Here is a 23,399-nt window from a genome sequence, read left to right as displayed (position 1 = left end):
TGCACTCGAAAATGCAGGCATCACCTCCACGAAAGAAGGCGCGCAGATCGATGATTTTAATTACTTGAGCCGTTGAGCAGTTTGCATATCTTGGTTGTTGGTGCAATTGTTGCGTGAACCAGATGTTTTCCCCAGCAATGGGGGTGCTGCGATGGGTCAGGGGAAGACGAGCATGGGTGTGGCAAAAGGGGTTGAGCAATGAGCCAGAGGAGCCATTCAAAGTAAACAGTTTCAAAGCCGACTAGCTAGTACTCATAGTACTATCTGCAGAAAATATATTCCTTATATCTTCGAATAGATGAAGTTTGTGAGTTAATTTCTGTGGCCCCCCTTAAATGCCAATTCTACGCCCATGTTTAAAGGACTGGGGCTGCCAGCTTCCCACTGGCAATCAATCAGCGGGGCACAAATGAGTCTGCGAATGGGTCACAACAATGCACTGGGATCTCCAAGTGGCCGGCAAGCGCTTCCGTTTCGTTTTCCTCCTTTCCTCTCGTCTGTCTGTCTGGTTTTACTTTGAAATCGGAAACGGTTCGTATAATTTTTGGACACACCGGTTTGACTTTAACATGGACACGGACACGGTCATCTGCTCGTCTGCTGGGAATGGCTAGGGGATCTCGAATGGGTAAGAGAATTCGCGGCTATAAGCGGGTTGATCACATTTCTCAATTTTGCAAGGCATTCAGTGGAATGCTAAAAGTAGCCTTGTATTTATCAACAATTTGATTAATTGTTACAAGTAACTCTTAGCAATAACTTTCTTTTCAGATATGAAGTTCCAAATATGATTTGTTTTTATCTATTGCTTTGTGTTCCATTGAACCAAATTTTGTGTCAATATTTTTACGCCTAATGCACTTGCACCCCGCTTCAAAAATATTGTCCCCATGTCATGTTGTGTTTGTACAACCAAAAAGTAGGGGAATACGGCTTTATTAAAGTATTAGTTCCAGTAACTGCAATTACAGAGTAGAGTTTCCACAGAACATTGTTTTTGTTCAGCCCCCCAAAAGGAAGAAGTAGGGATTATATAGAGAGGGAACCACCTTGAGGATCCAAGTAGGGAACTGAAGTGAGTTGGGACACACAGCTACCTAAAATTGGGAGACACAAAACTGTCAACGCCCCTCTCTCCGACTCATTCGACTCCTTGGACTCCTCTTCCTTTTCGACTGCATGTAATTCCAGGGGTTTTTTAAGAAGTACTGGAAGAGCGGCTCAAATGACAGGGGTCATAAATCCAGCAGCTAAATTTAGAACGTGCAGAGGGTGGAAGAATCGCCGCAGGACGAGTGAGTTCTCTCTGTCAGGACCGCGGCGCAAGGACCAAGAACCAAGGACCAAGAACCAAGGGACATTGCCTCTTTATGTGTGATTTTAACTAACTTATTTTTTCGCAAGGCTAATTCCCACACATGGTAATCAATGGCATGTGCTATGCGCCTAGGGACTGCAAATCTAGCTGCGCAGCAAAAAGGACCTCATGCCAGGGGACAAACCGTTTTTCGATTATTTTCCCAACATATGTGTGGGCGAGCGACTCGAGTCGAGCGACGCGTAAATGAAATGAAAACAATTGCCAGGATGCGTGTCCGTGTCCTTTGCCACTATTTTCCCTGCCCTCGCTGACTCTCTAAGGGAAATAGGCGCCGCCAGCTCAGAAGTTGTGGAATCTACCATTTATTTCGGCCTCCGCCATTCGGATTCATTCATCAGACATTCGAAAATGGGCGTTCTGGCAACCAATACTCGTATAAATCAATTGTTCTTCTTGAAACCCTCTCTGTGTCTCTCTCTGTTCTCATGATTTCTCTTTCATTTGTGTATAGTTTTCCGCCTTAATTAGATGCGGAAATTCTTTGGAAATTCGGCGTTTGTTATATGACCATTGCCAGGAATATAAAATGGTGATTCGGGTTTATTGAGCTGGGCGGCCAGCGAGCAATTCTCTTGATTAATGGATTATTTGGACAATCAAGCGTTAGAAAAACATACTGATCCTCTCGATTATACATAGGTATTCTCGTATTTAGGAATGTTGTTAAAAGATATTTTAATGCGGAACTGTAGAATGCATTTCATTTCTTTTTTATTGTAACAACTGTTACAAACCTTAACCCAGGCATAAAAAACAATGACGTATAGGGCACCTAATTCTTTTCTGTTGAATTCTATAAAAAGAATGTTTAGATTGTATAAATAGTAACTATACATTATATATTTGTACATATATAATATTTAGTGTAAACTTAAGCAGAAAGTTTCCGAGAATAATTACAATTTTTGTGGTACACAGCAATTCGATTGGCATGGAAATAAATCAACTATTTGTAAACAACATTTTCCTATGTGTGAAGTACAAGATAGCGTTAAGTGGATCAAAATCCCTAGTTTTCCTATCTCCCAATTCTCTTTCAAGTTGAATGTCTCATTATGCATGATAATCTTTAGAATACGTTCCCCTAATAAGTTTTAACACTTTTCAAATGAGCACACCCCAACCCCACGAACGACAACCTGTCAACATGGATGCGATATGCCAATTTAAGCAGATCTAAACACAAATCTAAATTTGTATCTACAGATAGCAATGTGTTTGCATCTTTAAGAATATCCGAATCCGAAATAAGCAGTGTACAATGTATATGGAGCGGAGAGCACTTTCCGAGCACCGAGAGCTGTCATTTAAAAAGCAATTAAGTCAACAACTGTGAACGAGAGCGATCTTGGCGATTTCAGGCCTTTGATGAGGAGGAGTCCAGTTCCAGTTCCAGTTGCAGGCATCCAAAAGACGGCGACTAAATTATCTGACTGAGCTAATTATGAGCATTTTAAGCACGCATTTTGGCGACATAAATACTTTGCTCAACTATATATTCCGCTGCCCTGGTATACTTTGTAAACAGTTTTTATGTTTTCGAACATAAATCAACCGGATGTGGATGTGTTGCTCCATCGCGGCCCGGGTGTGTCTGTATCTGTATCTGTTCGCTTCTTCCCATGAACAGCGCGTATCTAGAGGATGCACTGTGTGTGTGCGTATCTCGCAGATACATAAAGTCCGTCCGTTGGCGGAATGACGTTACGCTCTAAGTATGTCGACGTCGCTGCGATTGTCTGCGCTCCAAAAGACAAAAGTCCAGATCTCGAGGGGACCGACCCCCCCAGCGAAGACATTTTCGCGCCCAATTTAGTGGGCCCCTCCAATCGAAAAGCACAGCGGAGTGAAGCGAGTTGAAATGAAATGAGATGAGATGAGATGAGATGAAATAAAAGGCAAAATGGCGTCTGGTTTTGTTCATGGCTTTTCTTTGTTTCTTGGCTTGTTGGCCCGTTGGCTTTTTACAATTAATTTAGTTTAGTTTAGACTATGACATTAAATAGGCATTAATAGTAGGTTTTAGGCTTAGACATCTAATCATCTAGTCGACACGTATATATGGAAAGCGTGACAGAGAATTGAAGAGTGAGAGCGCCTAGGCTCTGGAATTCACACGATAGTTGCTGCTGGAAGCCCCTTCCTGGACAGGATTAGCTATGGTGTCCTGATCCGCCGCTATGCCTTCTGGTGCTGGGCATCGCCCTCCATGCGCCACACCCCAAACAGATAACTCAGCTTCTCGGGCGGGATGATGGGTGCTCCATTGGCCTTGCGCAGGCACTTCAGATCCGCCTCGGCTCCATTGGCGGCGGCACTCAGCAGGGAACTGGCTGATCCGTAGGCCGAGGGCGATCCCTGGGCCTCCAAGGCCTTCAGCAGGGATATATCACTCGAGCTGAGCATGCGGCACAGGAAGTCGATGTATCTGCAAGTTGAGGAAACAAGTTCGATTAATAATCTATCTTTGCATGCTTTTAAGTGCGATTAAGGAGAACACTATGTCATCGATAGATATCTTACCTTGTGGCCAGCTTTAGGGTCTGGATCTTGCTGAGTTTGTCGCTGGGCAGCGTGGGTATGATCTGCTGCAGGGACTTGAATGCGTCGTTGAGGCTCTGGGTGCGCTGGCGCTCCCGCACATTGGCCATGACCCGCTGGTTGCTGAACTCGTCCGTTTCCTCCGTCTTGCTGGGCTTCCGCTTCAGCCGGCGACGTGGCTTGCGGAATGCCTTTCCGCCGGCATCCGATCCGTCCAGCAAACTGCCGGCACTGCCGTCATCCGCCAAGCAGGCGGGCGACATGACTCCGCCGTTGAGATCGCTCACCGAACTCAAGCCGTTGTGGCGGGCGTACTCCATGTCATCCCGATCCGAGCTGGAATAGGCACTGCCGTTCAGGGAGTTGGCCGGCTCGTAGCCCTCGAAACTTTGTCGGTAGGCGTTCTGGAAGTGCATCTGGGCGTGGTTTTGCTGGTGTGACTGTTGCTGCTGCGACTGCTGCTGGTTGTTGTAGAGCGGCAGGAAGACCTGGGCCTTGTGCTCGGGCAGCTCCTCGTCGGGGAAATCGAAGTGGGATTGCGGGGAGGTGCAGGTGCTCTGGACTCCAGGACAGGACTGAGCCGAGGCCACCTCATCCACGGTGGTGGGCAAGTAATCCACATAGATGTGTTGCTGGTGCTGCTGCTGTTGCTGTTGCTGGTGGATTAGCTTCTTGTGCTCGGGCTGCATGGCCAGTGATCCCCCGGTTTGGCAATCGTAGTCGCCACTGCTCCTGGCCCTCTTGCCGTGCTCGTTCCAGGAGGATCCGCTGCTGGCCTGGCCATCGAAGCCACTCGGATTGTTGCCCGAGCTGGTGTTGTTGCTGCTGGTGTTGTTGTTGTTCAGCTCCAGGCTGGCGCTTTGGGCACTCTGGTTGCTGCTGGTGCTCAGGACCTCGTTGCTGGGTATGTTGTAGTCGGTGTCCTCCAGTTCGGTAATGCCATAGGCGGCGTACTCCGAGGGCAGTGGGGCGTACTGGGTATGTTGCTGCTGCTGCTGCTGTTGGTGCTGCTGGTGGTGCTGCTGCTGGTGGGAGTGGAGGTGATGCTGCTGCTGCTGCTGCTGGTGGTGCTGCAGCTGGTAGCCGGACTGCATGTAGGCCTGCTGCTCCACCTGGATCAGCTTGATCACATTGTTCTGCAGCTCCATGATGTTGGGCAGCGTGGGCTTGTAGCTAATGTCCAGCAGCACTTTGGGCGACACCGAGCGAGCGCTCATCATTTGGTGATCTTGCTGGGCTATTTAGCGCACTTCTTGAGTTAGAACTTCTGATATCTATATATCAATTATATTCTTATTTTGAAACTTTAGAACTTCGTGGATACTTTTTTTCACGCCCGCGTTTTGTGTGGATCGGTGATCTGCTCGCACGCACTGACGGAACGCAACTGACGCAGGATCCTTCCGGCCATTGCTCAAATTGACATTTTGCGGCTGCTCGACGGCCATTCGCTGCCGCCGCTCTATCGTCGTCCCGCTCGCTCGCCTGTGTGGCCATCCCGCTCGCACTCAATGGCGGAAGCTGCGGCGGCATCAGCAGGTATGACGTCAGGCGGCGGGGGATTTCGATATTCTCGAGCGGCAGCGGCGGCTGCAAAACGCAAATACAAATACAAAGCTAAATGGAAGAGAACCTTGACTCTGCGCTCTGGATTTTTCTCTTGGGTTATTCTTTGGGTTTTCTCTCCTGATTTGGGAAAATGCCTGGGAAATATGCGCAGGGATGCGGGGACGGGGAATACGAGGGGAATTGTCGGCAATTTTTGAAATATTTTACTTGTTGATTCAAAAAGGGGATTGGCAATATCTTTGGATCGACGGCAATTTATAAGATAAGATATACTAAAATGACGGAGTTTGACAGAGTAATGATACATGTTGTTTATAATATGAAAGAATTTTCTGAAAATTTAATTTGGTTGGATAAAGATTTTGCTGTGCAATTTCAAGTCGAATGTTTAGTAAACTTCTCTGAAATGTTTTGTTTACAGCTTAAGTTTTATTTTAGACCAGATATTATGTTTACAAACTATAAGAAAATGGAAGAAAGTTATATATATTAACACAAAAATTAAAAGCTATCGCAATGACCAAATTCTGACAAATCAACAAAGATCGGGTGTAAATTCATTAGATGTAAGGTTGTACAAATTGATTATAAGTTTTATCTAATAGCTTATTTACCCAATCAAATGTTGTGTGCGAGGGAATTTCCGTTTCTAGATACTTTGGTGTTGCAGGAGTTTCCCAGGAAACAAGCCGAAATGTTTAGACGCTTGCCCATCGAAATCATTCCGCTCTTATATAATCATCAGTTGCCAACCATCGTAAAGCATGCAAATCCACAACCCTAACCGAGGGGAACTCCACGAAAAGGTTTCATTATGCCTAATTAGTGAATTCCCACACACACGTACCGGGAAAAGCGCAGGCGAATACCGTTCGCAGCTCCGAAAATCCAGAAAAATACGAGCGAAAAGTCAAATTTCCGGATATAATTATCTGCCTGCCTGCCGCGGCCAGCAAAAATACCCGATTAATGCAGATCGCGAACTTCCGCTGGAAAAAACCACGATCGAATATCTCCGGTCGCCGATCGCCGGCTTAGGTAATAGCAAAACCCAGGACACGAAATGGACCCCTTAGAAAAACCACCAACAGGGTTTTGCCCTGTACCCAAACTACCTGGTCCTAGGAGCTTGGATATGATGAGCAATATGATTTACTGCCCTTAGGAAATTTATTATTATTATTGTTATAAAGCACAGACTAATGTAATCTATATATTAATGGTCGTTAATAAAATCAAAAATATACTTTAGTATGATATTATTTATAAATATATATATAAAATATAAATATATATATATATATATATTATTATTTAAAGGAATACAAGAGGGATTTGCATGCTCTTATTGGTCAAAAAGCCGAAATATACGTTGCCAACTTTTTGGATTGAGTGTTTAAATACGGTTTAAGAAAGTGAACAGCAGCGTGCGCCTAAAAGTATGCATTGAAAAATATGGTTCAAACACATTTTTAGATCACGACTTCAAATTGGTCATATGTGAACTTGCAGTTTGGGGGAACTTAGGATAATGTAAGGACATGTATTTCTAAAATACAAATCATTTTAATAAACATCGCGTTGCATTTTTTTCCCAGGCAGATGGCGCCACAGTGAGTGTAGCAAAGTTGTAGATACGACCATTCAAAATTATCTTAATGTTCAAATTGGACACGCTGCAGTCACGTAGTTTATTGATTTCAATTCCGTTTACGAGCCCAAATCAAACGAAAAAAAAAACCAAATCAGAGAGAGAAGCTGGAAAAGGTATTTTGCGTATTACTTTTTTTCACGGATGCTGCTTCTGTTTTTCATCTCTTGTCGTTGTTTTTTTTGGTTTGCTGCTCTGCGTGGTGCGATTGCCAAACGATTGCCAAGCGGACCAACTTTCCATTTTGACAATGCTCTAATCCTGCCATCGCAAAAACCATGTGTGTGGCAGTGTTTGCGGAGCGTGAGAAGAAACTTTTGGTGCACGTAAATCTCGCTCGACAATCAATTAAAATTAAAATATTTTTTGCCTGCCGAGCGCACAGCGTTGTCTACATATTCGAATTGACTTTTGATGATGTATCACGATTTATTGTTACCAAAAATGGTCGTCAAAGCGCGTGGAAAAGTGGATCAGGTAGTCTGGCGACGTCTAACGGGTTGGGTGCTGGGATAAAACGGGGCGGTGAGCGGTCGGCGGGCAAACTCCCACAGCTTTTGATCTTACAGTGAAAATACCCTACATCGGCTAAGTATTACCGAAATTGAAAATCAGAGCTTTTTCATATAGTCTATACAACGTGCATAGTTAGTAAGTATCTTCGTTTCATCCTAATTGATATAAATGACAAATTTATGAAAATTCTTTTGCGTGAATCTAATGTTTTTTTATTAGAGAAGATTGATTGTTAAATCTGATTTTTTGATCTGTTGAGTTGTGCAAAGTAAAATAATAAATAATTCATATTTCATTTCTTTAACTAGCGTACCTCTGTTCTAACTTCATTTCAAAACCTCTGTAAAAATTTAAATTATTCTCTATTAAAATTAATAAAGATTAATATTTATTAAGCTGTGTCCACTCTATAGTACACAAATACTAATATTTGATTAGCGCATACTAACTAGATTACACAGACTAAATTTCGACTGTGCTAAGCTGGCGAAATCGTGTGCGATGCAACCTCTGCGATTAGGAATAAAACCGCGGCTGCTGTCAGTGAGTGCTCCAAAAAGTATCTTGCGCTTGTGTTAATTGCTACCACTCACCTCACACACATGACCCACCAGCCCCACCTGCCCCACCTTCATCCCCCACATCGGCTTTCAAGGGTCCGTCAGCCAATGAAATCGCTGGCGCCAAACACCTACACTTTGAGCTTGTCAAGCTTCTGTCTGCGTGTGTGTGCTGCATGTTAATTAACAGCCAGCACACACACACACACACCTACACGAGCGGCAAAAGCGCTCACACACACACACACACTGGCGCAGATGGGTGGGGGCTCTCACACACACAGGCGCGCGAGTGTTGGCCACCCAATAACATAAGCGCCAACTTGTCATTTTAGCCTAGCTCCACCTTAACTAAACAAACAAACAAAGTGGTGCACACACACAAGCACACGTGCGCGCGCGAATGTCAAATGCGTGTGCGAGGTGTGGTGAGTAGCGGGCGCCAAAGCTCACCACACTCGGGGGAGCCAAAGTTGGCGGTTAAAATTCGAAGAGCTCAGAGCAAGTTTGCTCCGCGCCGCGTTCAAACGTGCTACGTGCGGGAAACGCTTTTCTGTTCTCCTCGCATTTTTAAGCTCACATTCAAAGCAAACTCAGTTGAATAGAAACAATAATAATACAGAATATAGAGTATAGAGTATATACGATTATGATATGTTTATAAAATATTAGTTGACATATGATTGGCAGGCCGTTCCATTCCGTTTCGTTCCGCTGCGCTTTCCTAACCGGCGTTTCTGCGCATGCGTGCGTGCTTGCACTGCGTGCTGCAACTTAGTGTTTGTGTTGGTGCGACGCTTTAAATGGCGTTTTAAGTGAAATTAAAATGACGGATGTGCTGTAATTTGCACACTCACGCTCGCTCGATAAATACAACAACAACAACAAAAAAAAAAGCATCAGCGACAACAACAGCAGCAGCAGCAGCAACAACAACATCGACTAAAACCAAGAATCCAGCGGAATAAATAAATAATAGCAACACACACACACACGCTCTTTGGTGGGGCGTTGTGTCCGTAGCATGTGCCTCAGTTGATCGAATTAAGTGCGAGTTTTATAGCGCCCGCGGGACCGGGAACTGCAATTGACTGCCCAACCGGAAATGCAAGCCCCCAACAACAAGTGTAACACCCCCGCCCAGGAAGCGTCGGCAATAAGTGCTAATAAGTGAGCCGCAGACTATATACGAGCTATAGCTATAGCCATACGAGCTAAAACCGGATGCAGGGCCACTAGTAATTGCCAATTTCAGTTATCACCCTGCCTCGTTCAATTGGAAAAATCTGTTGGTTTTCGCTGCTCATGCTCACAGTTTAGTTCATTATCTATGTTTTTTTTTAAGTCATGCTTAGGCGGTTCATCATCACATATGTATATTTGCCTAAGTAGCTAAGCAGCAACTAAGTAACTTCGTCACGCACTGCGCGCGCTGCATTCGTTACCACACAAAATGCGGCTTTTGCTTCTGCTACGGTGGCCCCCCACCCCGCAAAGGGTTGTCCCCCGCCACCGAAACGCATAAACAAGCTAAAAAAAAATATAAAAATATATAATACAAAGAAGTGCAGAAGGTTAACAGCAAAAAAAAAGGGTAGAAAACAAAAACTCAAGGTGCGTTGCACTCGTTTTGTCATTGATTCCGCGGATGCGAAATAGCATGCGGCAGTTGCAGGCAGCAAAGAGCACGGGCAACAGCTGCTGCGACAAAAGCCAGGCCAAAAGCAAAAGCCAAAACCAAAACCAAAACAGCGATTATTTCAGGCAACCGCCTCCACCTTCCCACCACCACCACCACCACCACCACCCCCTCCCTCTGCCAAGTCCGGTAACAGAAAACAGAATACAGAAACCCTTGCTGCTGCCTGTCTTTTGTAACGTGGCCAGAACGTTGCCGGGCAATTATTATTTTGTAAGACGTTTTACAATTTAATGGTTTTCATGGTAAGTACACCGATGCGAAGGCAAACGCGAACGCGAACGCCAACGCCATATGCCATATGCCATGTGCTCCCCTTTCTCGGCCACCTCTGCGACCCTGTCAGCCGAAAGTTTGTTTTGGTGACTCGCGGGTTAAGGGGTCACGAGGGGGTCGGGGTCAAGAGGGGCGCCGAGGGGCATACCTGGCCAACACCAACCTGTTGCACTTCGACGCGAAGAGGGGCATTGTACCACTCTTAATTCCCTGTTTCTGCTTCTCTTTGCAGAATGGACTTGGATCCGACCCTCTGTCAGCAAAGGAGGTGAGTTCTCAGATTAACTATGTCTGTAGAGATAAGATCCGGGCGACGGGGAGAGATTCAGAACATATGAATATATCTACTGGTTAACTGGGGAGCTTAGTAAAGTCACAATAGCATAGTTACAAAATTCTTAAAACTTTAAAGTAGAGCTCCTCTGCAATTTAATTGCGACTGCACCCATGTTGTTGTTTCAGCGCAATCTTTTCCGCACCTAACTAATTGTTATTGGCTGCAATTTGTCTTCAATATCAGTCAAGTACAGCTCATTAGGGCCCATCGGTTTCATGAGCAACAATTACCACCGAAAAAGAAAAAACGAAGCAAGCGTCCATCAATTAAGAGCGAGAGAAGAGTGAAATATTTTCATGTTAGCGATACACTTCGTCCATTCGAAATGGCAATTGCGAAGGAATTCCCAGTGGGCCAATTCCTTTTGATGCCCCATAAAACCCATCCCATCCCATCAGTCGCCTCAAAGGCAAAAGCCGTCAAAAGTCAGAACGGCAGTAGCAGCGGAAAAGGGGGTAGCAGAATAGCAGAATACCACATACCACATACCACCAAGCGTAAGACAATCCATAAAATTGAGTTCCATCGCATGCAGTCGTCGGTGGGGGGAAATCGGAGCCAACTAATGTCCCGGCCATTCCCGATCATTCTATCAATTGCGGCGCCTATGAGAAATTTCAGCACGTCCCAACACAAATTAGCAGATCGGAGGCTGCAGCGCCCCATAACAATATCATAAAGCAGCGAGTTTGTGGGGTGAATTGGTATTGGAATCGGAATCGAAATCGGAATCTATATAACAATAAATCAGCGCGGGCAATTAGAGGGTAAAGTGAATGGGGGCCAAGAAATATAAATATAAATACCTTTGGACAGGGGCCAACATCAGTCGCATATCAATTGCAATCTCCAGCGTCGATCGCCGTCTTCCATCTTCCATCTCCCATCGCCCATCGCCCATCTCGATTTCGATCTGGATCTGGATCGAGATCCAGATATCGATCGCCGCTGCCGGCCAATGAAGTTGTTGTTGTCAATGTTGTGGGCCATAAAGCGAACAAAAAGGAAAAGAGACCCAAAAATGCCCCACGGCTGTCATTCGACACAATCGAAGACAAACTATCTAATCTAATGCTGGCAATGAGCATTTGTTTGTTTAAATAACTGCATGGCAGTAAGCGGCGACAGCGGTAAACAACTGCTCACATCGCGTGGCCAAGTTCTTGGTGCTCCCCCTTTCCCCCTTCCCCCCCTTTTTGGCCACCTCAGCATCTTTGCGCCCACTCGCCACTGACATTTTTTCATAATTTGCGCTACAAGCCTGACAATTGTCGTTGTTGCCCACTGGGCACACACTCCGCATCCATGGATGCTGACTTGGTTGTTGTCCGCCTGGTCCTGGTTGTCGCTTGTCGGTTGTCGGTTGTCCCCGCTGGTTGTTGGTGTTGCCGACGTTGTTCGCGAACGTGTTGTTGGCATCAGGCTGCCTGGCTACCCTGCAGGTTGGGTTAACCACGCTGACTGGTCAAAAGGATTTAACCCTGCAAGTGCTGACATCTTATATGTCATTATTGGAAAGCTTGTCCTTTGAGCAGACTTAGCCATTATTAAAATAAACTTCGTAACTTAGTTGGTCTTAAAACTTTTTGTAGGCACTCTGTGCGATAAGTCATGGTCGAAAACACCCCTAAAATATTGTAATATTTGAAGCCTCATTTAAATAATACTGCAAAGTGTTGGCTCTGGCACCCCATTCCCCCGCAAAAAAAATGCATATGCAGTGCCAAATTAAAATTTATCCATTTTATGGCGCTGCGGGCAGCTCATAACTGTTTCTTTGTTATTATTCGCCGCTTTAAACTTTTTTTTCGGTTTTTTTTTTGGTTTTTATTGCCGTTAGTTTATTGGCTAAAGATTTCGTAAGCACATGAAATGCGCAACAATTGCGGTTTTTCGGTTTCTTCCCACTTATCTGGTCCGATCTTCCATATGGAGTAAGCCCGATATCGACGGAAGTCATTTGCGGTGGTTCCAGCTAGGTGAATTCAATAAGCAAACAGCTTCCAAGCACGCACACTCCACACGTTTCCATTTCCCTAAAAACCCCCAAACTGAACTCCCTGTTCTTGGTCTTCTTCCTACACTTTCGCCCATCAACAACATTTTGTCAAACTTGATTAGCACTTGATTGGCCCAAGCTGAGCTTATGACTCTATTGTTCGACTGCATGCATAATGGGCTTTTCGTATACTGAATCTCCCCCGCTGTCTGGCGATAAACAATATTGATGATAATCTTTAATTTCTTTCCGATCCACAGGCAGAGGGCCCTCCGGTTCAGGTTGAACCAGTTGATCTGAGCTTACGATCGCCGCGCGGTAAGTTGCTAATTATATGGTATCTAAGTTGGCTCAACCTGAACTCGCATGCCGACTGGGCCGAAAACAATTAATCAATGAAATGGACGCCACAAGTTGATCACTTGAAAGCAAAATCAGGTCATCGCGAGCTTGAGAACACCGAATAACCAGAGAAATGAGTTACAAGTCCAATTTGCATTTCTTCTCTAATGAAGTTCGATTTTTTGTTTGGGCCTAAAGTGCTGAATAGATGTTTTTGGGAATACCATTAGTGGGTGGAACGAAAGGTAAAAACAGAAAACTTATTTGAACAATGGGGAGCTTACACTCTTTATAGAAATATTATGATTTTATACATATAACGAATCCAATGAATCCATAATTATGAGCAATAATACCGTAGATAATAGGGAGCTTAATTAAATATTGGCCAAAATTAATAACAATAACAAATACCTCTGCGCTCTAATCTATGATATTTCATCGGATCATAAAAGAGATATTCTTGATGAACAAACAATCCAGCTCGTTGGGAACGATACAGAGATCTATGTTAAAGATACTTATCAGCATTTATATCAACCCATGATCACACTCCTCCCATCAAAAAGACAAAACACTGAATTCCTCAGATCTCCTACGGCTTCCCCCACTCCCACTTCCCCACTTCCCAACTACCCACTCCACACTTCTCCCCCGTGGATCGGGGGGCCGAGATTATCCGGCAATCTCGCAGACAAGTTCAAACATAGGGGGGGAAACAAAACGTTAGTCATTGCCTAATGCTCATCAGGCGAAGCCATTCATACGTGAAAGCCTGATGAGTATCGCCGTGTGATCATCAGCAGATCGGTTGTGGGCCCATTAGGCTCATGCTGATTCCGCTGCGAGTACCGCTCTATATCCAACGCCCAGGAACCTAGGCAGATAGGCACCTAGGAACCTGACCCACAACAAGTGGCTGCAGATTTGGTGGGGGTAAGTTCGTGTTGGTTTTAACCACTTGACCGATCGAGCGATCGTCTAAGCAGCCAACCACCACCAACTGTTTGACCATTTGACCTTTGCCAGCCTTTCTCTTTGCCTCGATGTGTGCGAGGTGTGTGTGTGTGTGTGCGTGTGCAAGGTGTGTGTGAGTGCGAGTGTATGTGTTGGAAGTTAACAGCAACGCCCCGAAAACCCGAAAAAGCCACAAAAACTTGACTAGATAAATAGATGGTTAGTTACACGGCCATCCCAGCCGTAGGGTGCCCAGCGGTACACCTAATTTAATTAAGAAGCCAGAGAGCTTACCTTAAATGGCTATACAGTAAGATTAACAGCTAAAACCCGAGCTCCAATCCAGTCCATTAAAGATATCCAAGCTAGAGAGCTGCGCACGAAGCCGGAGCTGGAGCTGAAGCTAATGCTGGAGCTAAGGCTCGAGCCGAAAGTCAAAAAGTTGTTGTCTCGCCGCGCATATTAATCAATTAGGCATGATATTAGTGAGGGCATCATTAATTTTGTCAATGCGCTCACCTGGCCACAATAGCTATTTGAGAAGCGCATAGAGAGGCGGCGACACCAATCTCTCATGCTAATGGTTTATGGCGTGCTACCAAAGCGTCCACAGGTCTCCATGTCTCCATGTCTCCATGTCTTCCATGTCCGCGGGTCCAGTGGTTCGGCGTTCCAGCGGTACAGCGATCTACAGATCCGTGGCGAATGTGTTAAATAGCGTTAAAATTTGTAAAACAAACGGCACATAATGGTCCGGGCTAATTTTCAACCTTAACGGTCATCACACGAAAACCAAAGCCATGCCACCCGAGCCGAGATTTTTCGGCACACATAAATTATGGGCTTTAAATAATTATGCAATTAGCTAGCGCAGCGATAGATAGCCTCAAATTGCCAATGAATGGAGGGCAAAGCGGCTAAAAGGCCCACAGAACGACGGAGACAGTGCCAAATTCCCACCAACTCTAATTGCAGTGCCCAGAAGAGGTGAGAGCTGGTGAGCTGGAGAGCTGGTAAGCTGGTAAGCTGGAGAGCTGGTGTGCTGGGAAGCTGGAACTGCAACTACAACTTGATTTATTTAAGCTACCCAAACAGCCCATAAATAAAGCTGTTGAACTAGCCACCATTCCAGGAGTGGGCAGAAGGGTGGAGCCCGAAGATCGGGCTTCAGAGTCTCCGAGCCGAGCCTGGGACATCCACGTTGCCTTACCCAAAAACAAAAACAAAAAAAGCTGAAAAAAAAAACAAAAAACACAGCCCGACATCGTACAATCCCACACCACCAAACCACCGAACCACCGAACCACCAAACCACCGAACCACCGAGCGATCGGCCTCTCGCCACTCAGGGGCATAGGCTTTCCAGGTTAAGTAGATGCGGCGACACGCGGGTCGATCCAGCGAGCGAACGACCTTAAGACGGAGATCCCAACCCGAACCGGGCGGTGGCGGAGCGGGAGCGGGAGGGGATACGACCAGGCGACGATGTTGGAGCATCCACGGCATCCATCGAATGATATGCAACATTTGGTGAAGTGCTCGAGTACCAAGCACATCTTGGGCTGGGGCATATTGATGGCAAGGTGAAAATGTGACGGGCAGGTGGGCGCAATGGTAGCAATGGAATGGGTATGGGTTTAGGGGGAAATGGGAACCGTGATCAAAGCGTTATTGGATCGGTAGAACACAGTGAACTATTTAGTTATCATATCTAGACTTAAGTGACACTTTTAGGCCGATAAATCAACTGGAGACTACCAAATAATATTATCATAATTCAATCCATTGGGTTCGTAAACTGTGGAGTAAGGTGCTTAAATGGAAGGCATCGCTTAAGTTCATTCCCGATGACTATTTTGTAGAGAAACCTATCGTCTAATCCCTCAATGTGTTCGCATTGCTGCACTTCATCGATTGCGATTCGGGTATCTGGCTGGCGCTCTGCTGATTTGGCAAATGCATCTGCTGCTCCCTCAGCGATAGTCAACTGAAGCCAGATCTCATAATCGCTGGCGGCTCCCAGCGACCTGGAGATTGGAGGCTCCACCGGGCAGGCCTCGCCCAGATCGCCGAGCTCCACTAGATGCCCCAATCCCAGATCCCGCACATTGCGATTCCGGAAGGCGGGAGGCAGGGGGAGCCGCAGATACCCACATCCAAACGGATGGGCGTGTGGACGGACGGTCGGCGGCGGTGATTGTTTTTTAATTATGCCTCGGCTGACACCCGGGCGGGTTGACCATTCGAGATGGGCAGATGGGTAGATGGTCTGGGGATCGCGGAACCTGGAACCCAAGTGAAACTGGGTGGAGACGACGACGAGCAGCCGTGTCTCTGGGCCTGGTTAACATGGCGCGTATGTAGCGCATCGAGTTGACTTGACTTGACTTGACTGAGTGACTGTGACTGGCTTTTGAGGTTATGTGAAAGGTCAAGTTCGTGATCGCATTCAAACATTTTTGCCAACCACTCATCTCGCTGCGCAGATCGGGCCCAGACCCCATAGACTATAGACCAGGCCCAGACCATGGCCAAGGGGCTGAGGAGATGAGGAGCATAGGGGAATCGGGGAATAGGGGAACTGAGCCCAAGACCCGGGAGTAGAGTGCAAGGAACACGAGTGTGAGTCGCCGCCGCCGAAAAAAGCAAAAATTTACAGACGGCCAGAAAGAGAAGAAATACCCGATCCAAGCGACGTCGCATCGTAGAAAAATTGAAGATGAGCGTGCCACCACCACGCCACGATTCTGCCATTCCCGTCTCTGTCTCTGCGGGCTCCATCTCCATCCTCCACCCCCCTTCCTTAGTTTCAGCCCCAGCCCTATCCCCCATCGCAATCCCCATCTGGCGGAGATCCCACCGCCGTAGCCCGCCACCCGCGCCGGAACCGAATTGAGTGAATGTAAACTGTGGTTTACTTGTTTCCAGCGTTGTCATAGTAATTTTTCTGCACTATAACAGCGGCCAGCGTCGCCTCCAACAACATTGAAATATGCACTGTGAGAAACAACTCAATAAAAAGTTTATAAGTGTGTCATATCATAGCTTAGGAGTGCATTGAAACAAGAGGCTTAAATTGTCCGTAAACTTAACAATCTATAAGTTTTAAAGCCTGGGATTTCTTTTCACATAAACAACATTCGACTGTGATATGCTTTCTGAAAGAATCGCACTTAAGAATCATCTTAAGAGCACTTTTTCTCAGTGTACAAACTTTGGGGTGCTCTCGGATGTTCGGTGGCAGCACTAACCCGAAAACATTGAAACAAGCGGAGAAAAATGGAGATGCTGATGACACTGGAGACACGTTGTCTCTGGCAATCGTGCAACTGACACACCACCACCACCGACGGCACCACCAGCACCGCCAGATCCACCAGATCCACCAGATCCCTCCAGTAACCACCGCACCACCGGCAACAAAATGCTAGACAGCATATGCCACACGAAGTTTTGAAAAGATTACACTGGACAACAGGCGAATGGAATGGGGTGCGGCCCGATGGAATTTGTGGGTGGGGAAGATGATTTGGCAATTGGTAATTGAAAGTTTATGAAACACTAATTCCTAAACTCTACGAGGAAACACACACAAATACCCATTAGACATTAGACATTTCGTAATTAAGAAACACATTTAGTGCTTCTAGACTAGATTTATACTTGACTCAAGAAGTTTCGTTGAATCGTTAACTGATTTACAAGAATCTATGGCATCAATGACTCGAACTCAACCAACTCACATCTTATCTTATGGGGCTTTCGGAGGGCACCTGCTCTGGAGTTCTGGAGTGGAACACCCCCGATTCTCGTAGACCCCGGGGCTAATCGAAAGCCACTCAAGAAGTCCCTCCTCGGCCCGTTAAGCGCGGTGCCCTGCATCTGGGCGAGCATAAATCAAAGTGCCAACCGGAGGAGGTATTCAAACCTGTTGCACAGTGTTCTCCCGCGTGCGCATCTTCTCAGGCCGAGTCGAAAAATGAATAAAAAATACAAAAAAAAAACAGGGGGAAAGAATGAGGATCATGCGAAGAGATCCGAGCGAAAAATATACAGCGAACAAGGAGGCAACAACCACGCAGTTGCAACATAACACAACTTCCACACCACACCACAGCACAGCACAGCACATCCAAAGATCCACGCTTTCGTGAGCAAACAATTCGAAAGCTGACAACGACTTGCAGTACGAGGATCTCGGCGACGATCGATTCGTGTTAGTCATCACAGTCAACGTGGCCCACACGAATCATAATGAGGCAAAAGGCTGGTCGGGCTGCTCCTCAAAACAGTGCCATTTATCCATTATCGGATCGATAAGGCACAAACGATTGCATCTAAGGATCTTGGCCAGCTGGAGCTGGAGCAAAGCGCTGATCCGGAGTTTCCCAAGATCTTTTCGTGTAGCTCATTAGCCTGGCAAGCTAATTTCGCAAGCGGCAGACAATGCCTGCAGTAAAAAATATCCAAAAAACAAAAAAAAAAGGAGAAACGGAGCCAAGCTGGCTGCATATTTATTGGTCATAAGTGCGGCAAGCTCACCGAAAGACAAACAAATAAACAAAACAAAACAGCATAAAACAAACAATTCAGCAGCAGACAAAAAAATATTTGAAAATTTGTCTCCGACTCGAGTTGCATAGCAATCGCATATTAGCAATTTGCATTGTCTACTGGAGCACACTTGGTCCGCCGAATGAGCTGCAAATGCGGCACTGGTTTGCTTAACTCTACCTTTCCAATAGGTGTATGTTTTGGAAGCCCCCCATATACCCCACATCCCCATCCGCCCCCTTGGATTTCTGTTCGGAGCTGTGAAAAAGAATTCTTCGAGCAGCGTCTACAAGTCGTGCAACGGCAGCAGCTCGCTCTTCGTGTTTGCCAAACAAAAAAATTTGACTCATGACTTCGGCGGGAGCAGCCAAAAAACCAAAAAACCAAACAAAAATAAAGCAGTACAAAAAGGCGAAGCAATGTAAGGCTATAAGGCGATACGGCCATATGTCCATACAACCACCCACCACCATTCACATCCTTTTTTGGCCTGCTCCTGCCTGGCCTGCTACACTTTTGGATTTGCTCAAATTAGTCCGTGCATGCGGCGGGGAATGTTTCTACAAATTAACGCCAATTTCGTATCACGTTATTAATAGTTAACCATTAAATTGACCGCCCCCAAGCTCAGATCATTATCTGCATCTGCATTCGGCGGCTAAGGCTAACAAGGCTAACCACCACAGCAGCAACAACAGCAGCAGCAAAAACAAAGCAACATCCAACCAACCGCACTGTGATTCCTTTTTGGCCAAAATTGGTCTTGTGGTCCGGTGGCCAGAGTGCAGCTGTTGGCCGCCTGACTTTGCCTTGGCCAGCCAACTAGCGTCTTGCCTTAATTATCTGAAGGAGCTAAAATAAAAACAAAACAAGAGTGTATACAAATATCTACGTATAGACTAAATGCAGGATGCCTGCGAATATCAAAAGATTTTTTTTCTTATTCCGAGGGGAACAGCTGCGCTGCGGCCGCGTCACCTTTGTTTACCGTATCGAGCGATAAGCTTGTTAACTGTTAACCAAATCTGTAGCGACCGCTGCAATAAACATTGAAGCTGCCTGCTCCAACTTGGCCAGCCAGCACACATGGAGAACGCCCACCAGCCAACCAGACCAGGCCATCAGCCATCAGCCATTGCCATGTGCAGCCGGCTAATTCCTCAATGAACCCCGAGCGGCTAATTAAGTCCCAGATTCTATTAGCGATGCCAAAGGCCGCAAGATAGCGATCTCAGTGTGAAGGTGGCCTATCCTGAGAACTTTGCCTCTTATCGCGGAGTTATTTTATCGGGGGAGTGGGATTCTTTTGCTTAAAAGCAGACAAATTGGAAATTCACAGAAGACAATGGGCTACTTACTTATACATATTTATAAGTAAAATAGCCAGAGTAACTTTTACTTTTACCACATTGTATTCGAAGGCCCAAGTCGTGAGAATCTTCCGAATCCTTTGAAAAGGACAAGTTCTAGAAATGTTACGCAGCTTATTATATCAATGGCACTCCTTGTATCTTTACGTTAAAACTTCCTTTAATTCACCCTATTCATTACGTGTATTAGATCACTGGCTTCTTATCGCCAAGACAACATCATCGTGTAATTGAATCAAACTTATGGATCGATCAAGTTTTGTTCTCGAGATACACCTCTGAATACCTTAATTCGATTCATGCCTTGGATGCCGTGGTTGCCGTGTCAAGTGTCCATCGCTAAGTCATGTGTAAACTACCAATGCTGGATTGGTGGATGGCGACCTGGGCTGCAGCGATGCATTAAGATAAACAAATGCGGATCGAAGTCGGATAATGTCATGTAGCCATGTCATATGTTAGGCCAGGCAAAAAGCGCCAAACTGGAGCACTAAGTCAAGCAAAAAAACCGACCTGACAAAAGACAAAAAACCAAAAAAAAAAAACAAGCGAACGGAGAGCGCGGAAAGGAAAACATTCTTATCGATTACACCTGAGACCTCAATCAATAAATTGATTGTTAGCGATCAGTTTAAGGCAGGCAGGCAATGCGGAGCTGCATCGTTCCATCGCATGTGCTCAGCATACAAAAGAGTTTTTCCTCGTCGCCGGTTGTTCGTTGCTGGTGTTTCTGCTGTTTCTGCTGTTTCTGGCCATTGTGGCTGTGGACTTTTGGCTGCTGCTGGTCGGCTCTTAAGATAAGCCGCCTGGTCTGCTGGCTGCCGAACGATCGCTCTCCGGCGGAGGCCTGTTCTTCAGATTCGGCCAGGGTCTTAGCCGCAGCTTCAGCCTGGGACCAAGACTAAGTCTGAGCCAGAGTCTGAGCCTCAGCCTGAGATCGCTGCATCGCGATAGGCCAGAGCAGCGTTTGGACCAGGTCCAAACGTACCAGCCAGCCGGCGTTGTTAGGAAGTCGTCGATGTCGTTTGCTGGTCTGTTTGTTTGTTTGGCGAAAGCACTGGCCGAAAATTAGTCAAACAAAATAAACAGAATTTATTTACAAAGCCCTTTGTGTTTACTTCATATGACTTAGAACTGAGTTCAATAAGACTGCTCTTACTAGGATACTTTCATATGAGTTTCTAAATTTTACAATCATATTTCCAATATTTCATTTCCATTAAAAATCATACATTTTAGCTCGAATATAAATGGGCATTTTTTCGCCTTGTGTAGCTCAGTTTTCGTCCATCGTCGCACACTGTTGTTGTTTCATTTCATTGGAGGCATAAAGCAAGATTTGTGTAAATGTCAGGTGGTAATAGTGACACTGTGCGCCACTTGATTGGTTTTACTTTGGCCAAGAGCCACAGGAAGGCTCCACGTCCTCCGCGTCCTCCTCCCATCTCTCCCTGTCTCACTCTGGCCGCTCTCTCTCTCTTTCTATCTCCCTCTCGCCGTGTGTGTGCCAATTTTTCGTTGTTGCTGCCTTTATGGTCGCAAGGTTGTTACGGTTCTCGGCGGTTGTTAGCATTTCTTTAATTGGCTCATTTTCGCGGCACATGTTCAGAGAATAAACAGAAGTCCGGCAAAAATTTATTGCAAATAAATTAAAACTTACATATAAAAACGGTGAACTCCGCGGCAATCGCATCGCAGCCATCAATTAGACATGTAAATAGACTTCGGCGCACATCAAGTCCCATGTGGCGTATGAGTAATGTCCGTGTGTTTGCGGTTGACAGTTTGTCTCGCTGGTTAAACGTAAAGAATTTGGCTGCCGGATTGGATTGTCAGCTGAAAGAATGGATTTTTAATGGTATTTAAGATTCGTGTGTCTTTTGGGATCGATTTAGGTAAGCTATTTGGTGCAATTGCAACATCAAAACGAGCGTAGGTTTTCTAAGCCACTTTTTTGCCTTTTTTTTAGCTTTAGTACATTAAGCAGGCTGCCTTTAACATATTATATCTTACTAGTACAAACTGAATGTATAAACTTAACGATTTTTGTATCTAAATAGAAAATAGCCTTTCCTTTGCCCAGTGACCTAAATTCGAGCTATAACTGCATTTCAAGGCTGGGCTACCTCTGTCGTTAAAAAACGCTTGCCACAAATCTTCGACTAACATTTGCTGCCGACAGCCGATGCTGCGCAGTGGCCAAATGCAGGAAAATAAAATAATAATAAAAGCGATTTGAGAGACGCCCACAGAACGCAGTTCCAGCGGCAACACCCTCACACCCAGCAGCACAACAGCAACATCTGCAACATCAGCAGCAACTGCAACAACTGCAACATAGGCAGCAGATCGAAGGCAACAACAATGCTGGAAGTGGAGCCTTGGCAGTCGAGTTGTATTTGTGAATCGAAAGCACAGGCTGCGTCATCAAAGTCATTAAACTGTCGACTGCTTACGGAAGTTTCGTTGTTGCACTTGGGTTGCCTGGGTGTTGTTTGGTGTGTTGCTGTTGCTTTTTGGGTGTGGATCGCTCTTCTGCGTTTTGTAACTGATATGCGACAAAGGCAGCAGCAACAACAAGCACAGCCAGCGGCATGTGGGAGCATCGAGCTGAGCACTGCGAAAAATTACATATACTTCAACTATATATATTTCTTTTATTATTAAAACGTATAATATAATGTTTAATATTGATATTTAGAAAAGATTATAAATAAGTCAAGTGTTATTTGTTGTATTTGCTATTCTTAGCTTATGAAGTATAGTTCAGTGCCTTTTTATGTCGTTGGAGGTGTAGGCGTAGGTGTAGAATGTGGCAAGCCACTCACTCAGTTGTGGCAGTCGGAAAAAGACTTCATACTTCTCGTTTCCTCACTCGCACCCGCGCGATCCGAGTCAGCAATTGGAAGCCAGCTTCAAGTGATTTGGAAAGAAATAATAAATGGGGAAATTCGAGAGGCCTCGATGATCGAAAGTGGGCTATACTCTAACACAACTTTAAAAATAAAAAATATAAAAAAATTAAATGGTATACAAATGAAACGATGCTTTCCGTGGGCTAATTTCATATCTGCATTATAGATGCTTATATAGACTGGTAGCTTCTGCAAATCCTATGGATATTTTCTTGCAAGATATTATAATTGCAAGATATTATAATTCAGAAGCTAAGCGTCTAATGCCACATCGATTTAAAAGCACCTCGCAATAGGTGTTTATCATTTCGGTGAAGGGTATGAGCTTTTAATAAATGCGGCAAATACCCAGAGCAGCTCCGGGTTTGGTTCGTCTCCGACTTGGTTTGTTTTTTTTTTTTTTGCTTCCCTTCGTTCGGGTGTGTCTCCCAGCGGCGACAATTTCGCAATCCGCCAGTCAAAGGTGTGTTCTGCCCCTCTTTGCACCGCGTAAAGCAAAATACTCTTTGGTTCTCCGATTCATTCACTCATTGCAGTCGGTGCATTTCAAACGTAGTCGGCGTTTTAATGACACGCGCAATTCACTTCGCCCGGCCAATTTGCCAATTTGTCACCAAAAAGCGAAACCGCATCGGGAATTGCCAAATTCTGGATGAACAGCAAAGCCGAAGGAGTAGGAGGAGTAGGAATTGGAGGAGTAGGAGGTGGCCCTCAGCCACAGATCGTCATTCA

At 45.5% G+C, this 23,399-nt stretch overlaps 2 protein-coding genes across 2 annotated transcripts in view; one reads left to right on the top strand and one right to left on the bottom strand.

The window, feature by feature from the left end:
- Nucleotides 1-3,290: 3,290 nt before the first annotated feature.
- On the bottom strand, nt 3,291-5,317 carry LOC120446618 (protein twist). Its single transcript, XM_039627664.2, has 2 exons — nt 3,905-5,317; nt 3,291-3,809 (listed from the first exon to the last, which is right to left on the bottom strand). Exons 1-2 carry the CDS (start codon nt 5,140-5,142, stop codon nt 3,560-3,562), a joined length of 1,488 nt encoding a protein of 495 aa, XP_039483598.1. The 5' UTR covers nt 5,143-5,317; the 3' UTR covers nt 3,291-3,559.
- A 4,415-nt stretch (nt 5,318-9,732) lies between these two features.
- The window catches only part of LOC120446695 (Krueppel-like factor luna), a 31,879-nt gene continuing 18,212 nt past the window's right edge, over nt 9,733-23,399 (top strand). The window contains exons 1-3 of the mRNA XM_039627792.2: nt 9,733-10,162; nt 10,426-10,461; nt 12,790-12,847. Coding sequence (XP_039483726.1) covers nt 10,151-10,162; nt 10,426-10,461; nt 12,790-12,847 — 106 coding nt within the window. The 5' untranslated portion in view covers nt 9,733-10,150. The remainder of the gene's footprint in view (nt 10,163-10,425; nt 10,462-12,789; nt 12,848-23,399) is intronic.

Source organism: Drosophila santomea, chromosome 2R, assembly GCF_016746245.2.
Source record: "Drosophila santomea strain STO CAGO 1482 chromosome 2R, Prin_Dsan_1.1, whole genome shotgun sequence".
Classification (NCBI taxonomy): domain Eukaryota; kingdom Metazoa; phylum Arthropoda; class Insecta; order Diptera; family Drosophilidae; genus Drosophila; species Drosophila santomea.
Note: the sequence above shows the minus strand (reverse complement) of the source record. Positions and strands in the feature narration are given on the sequence as shown.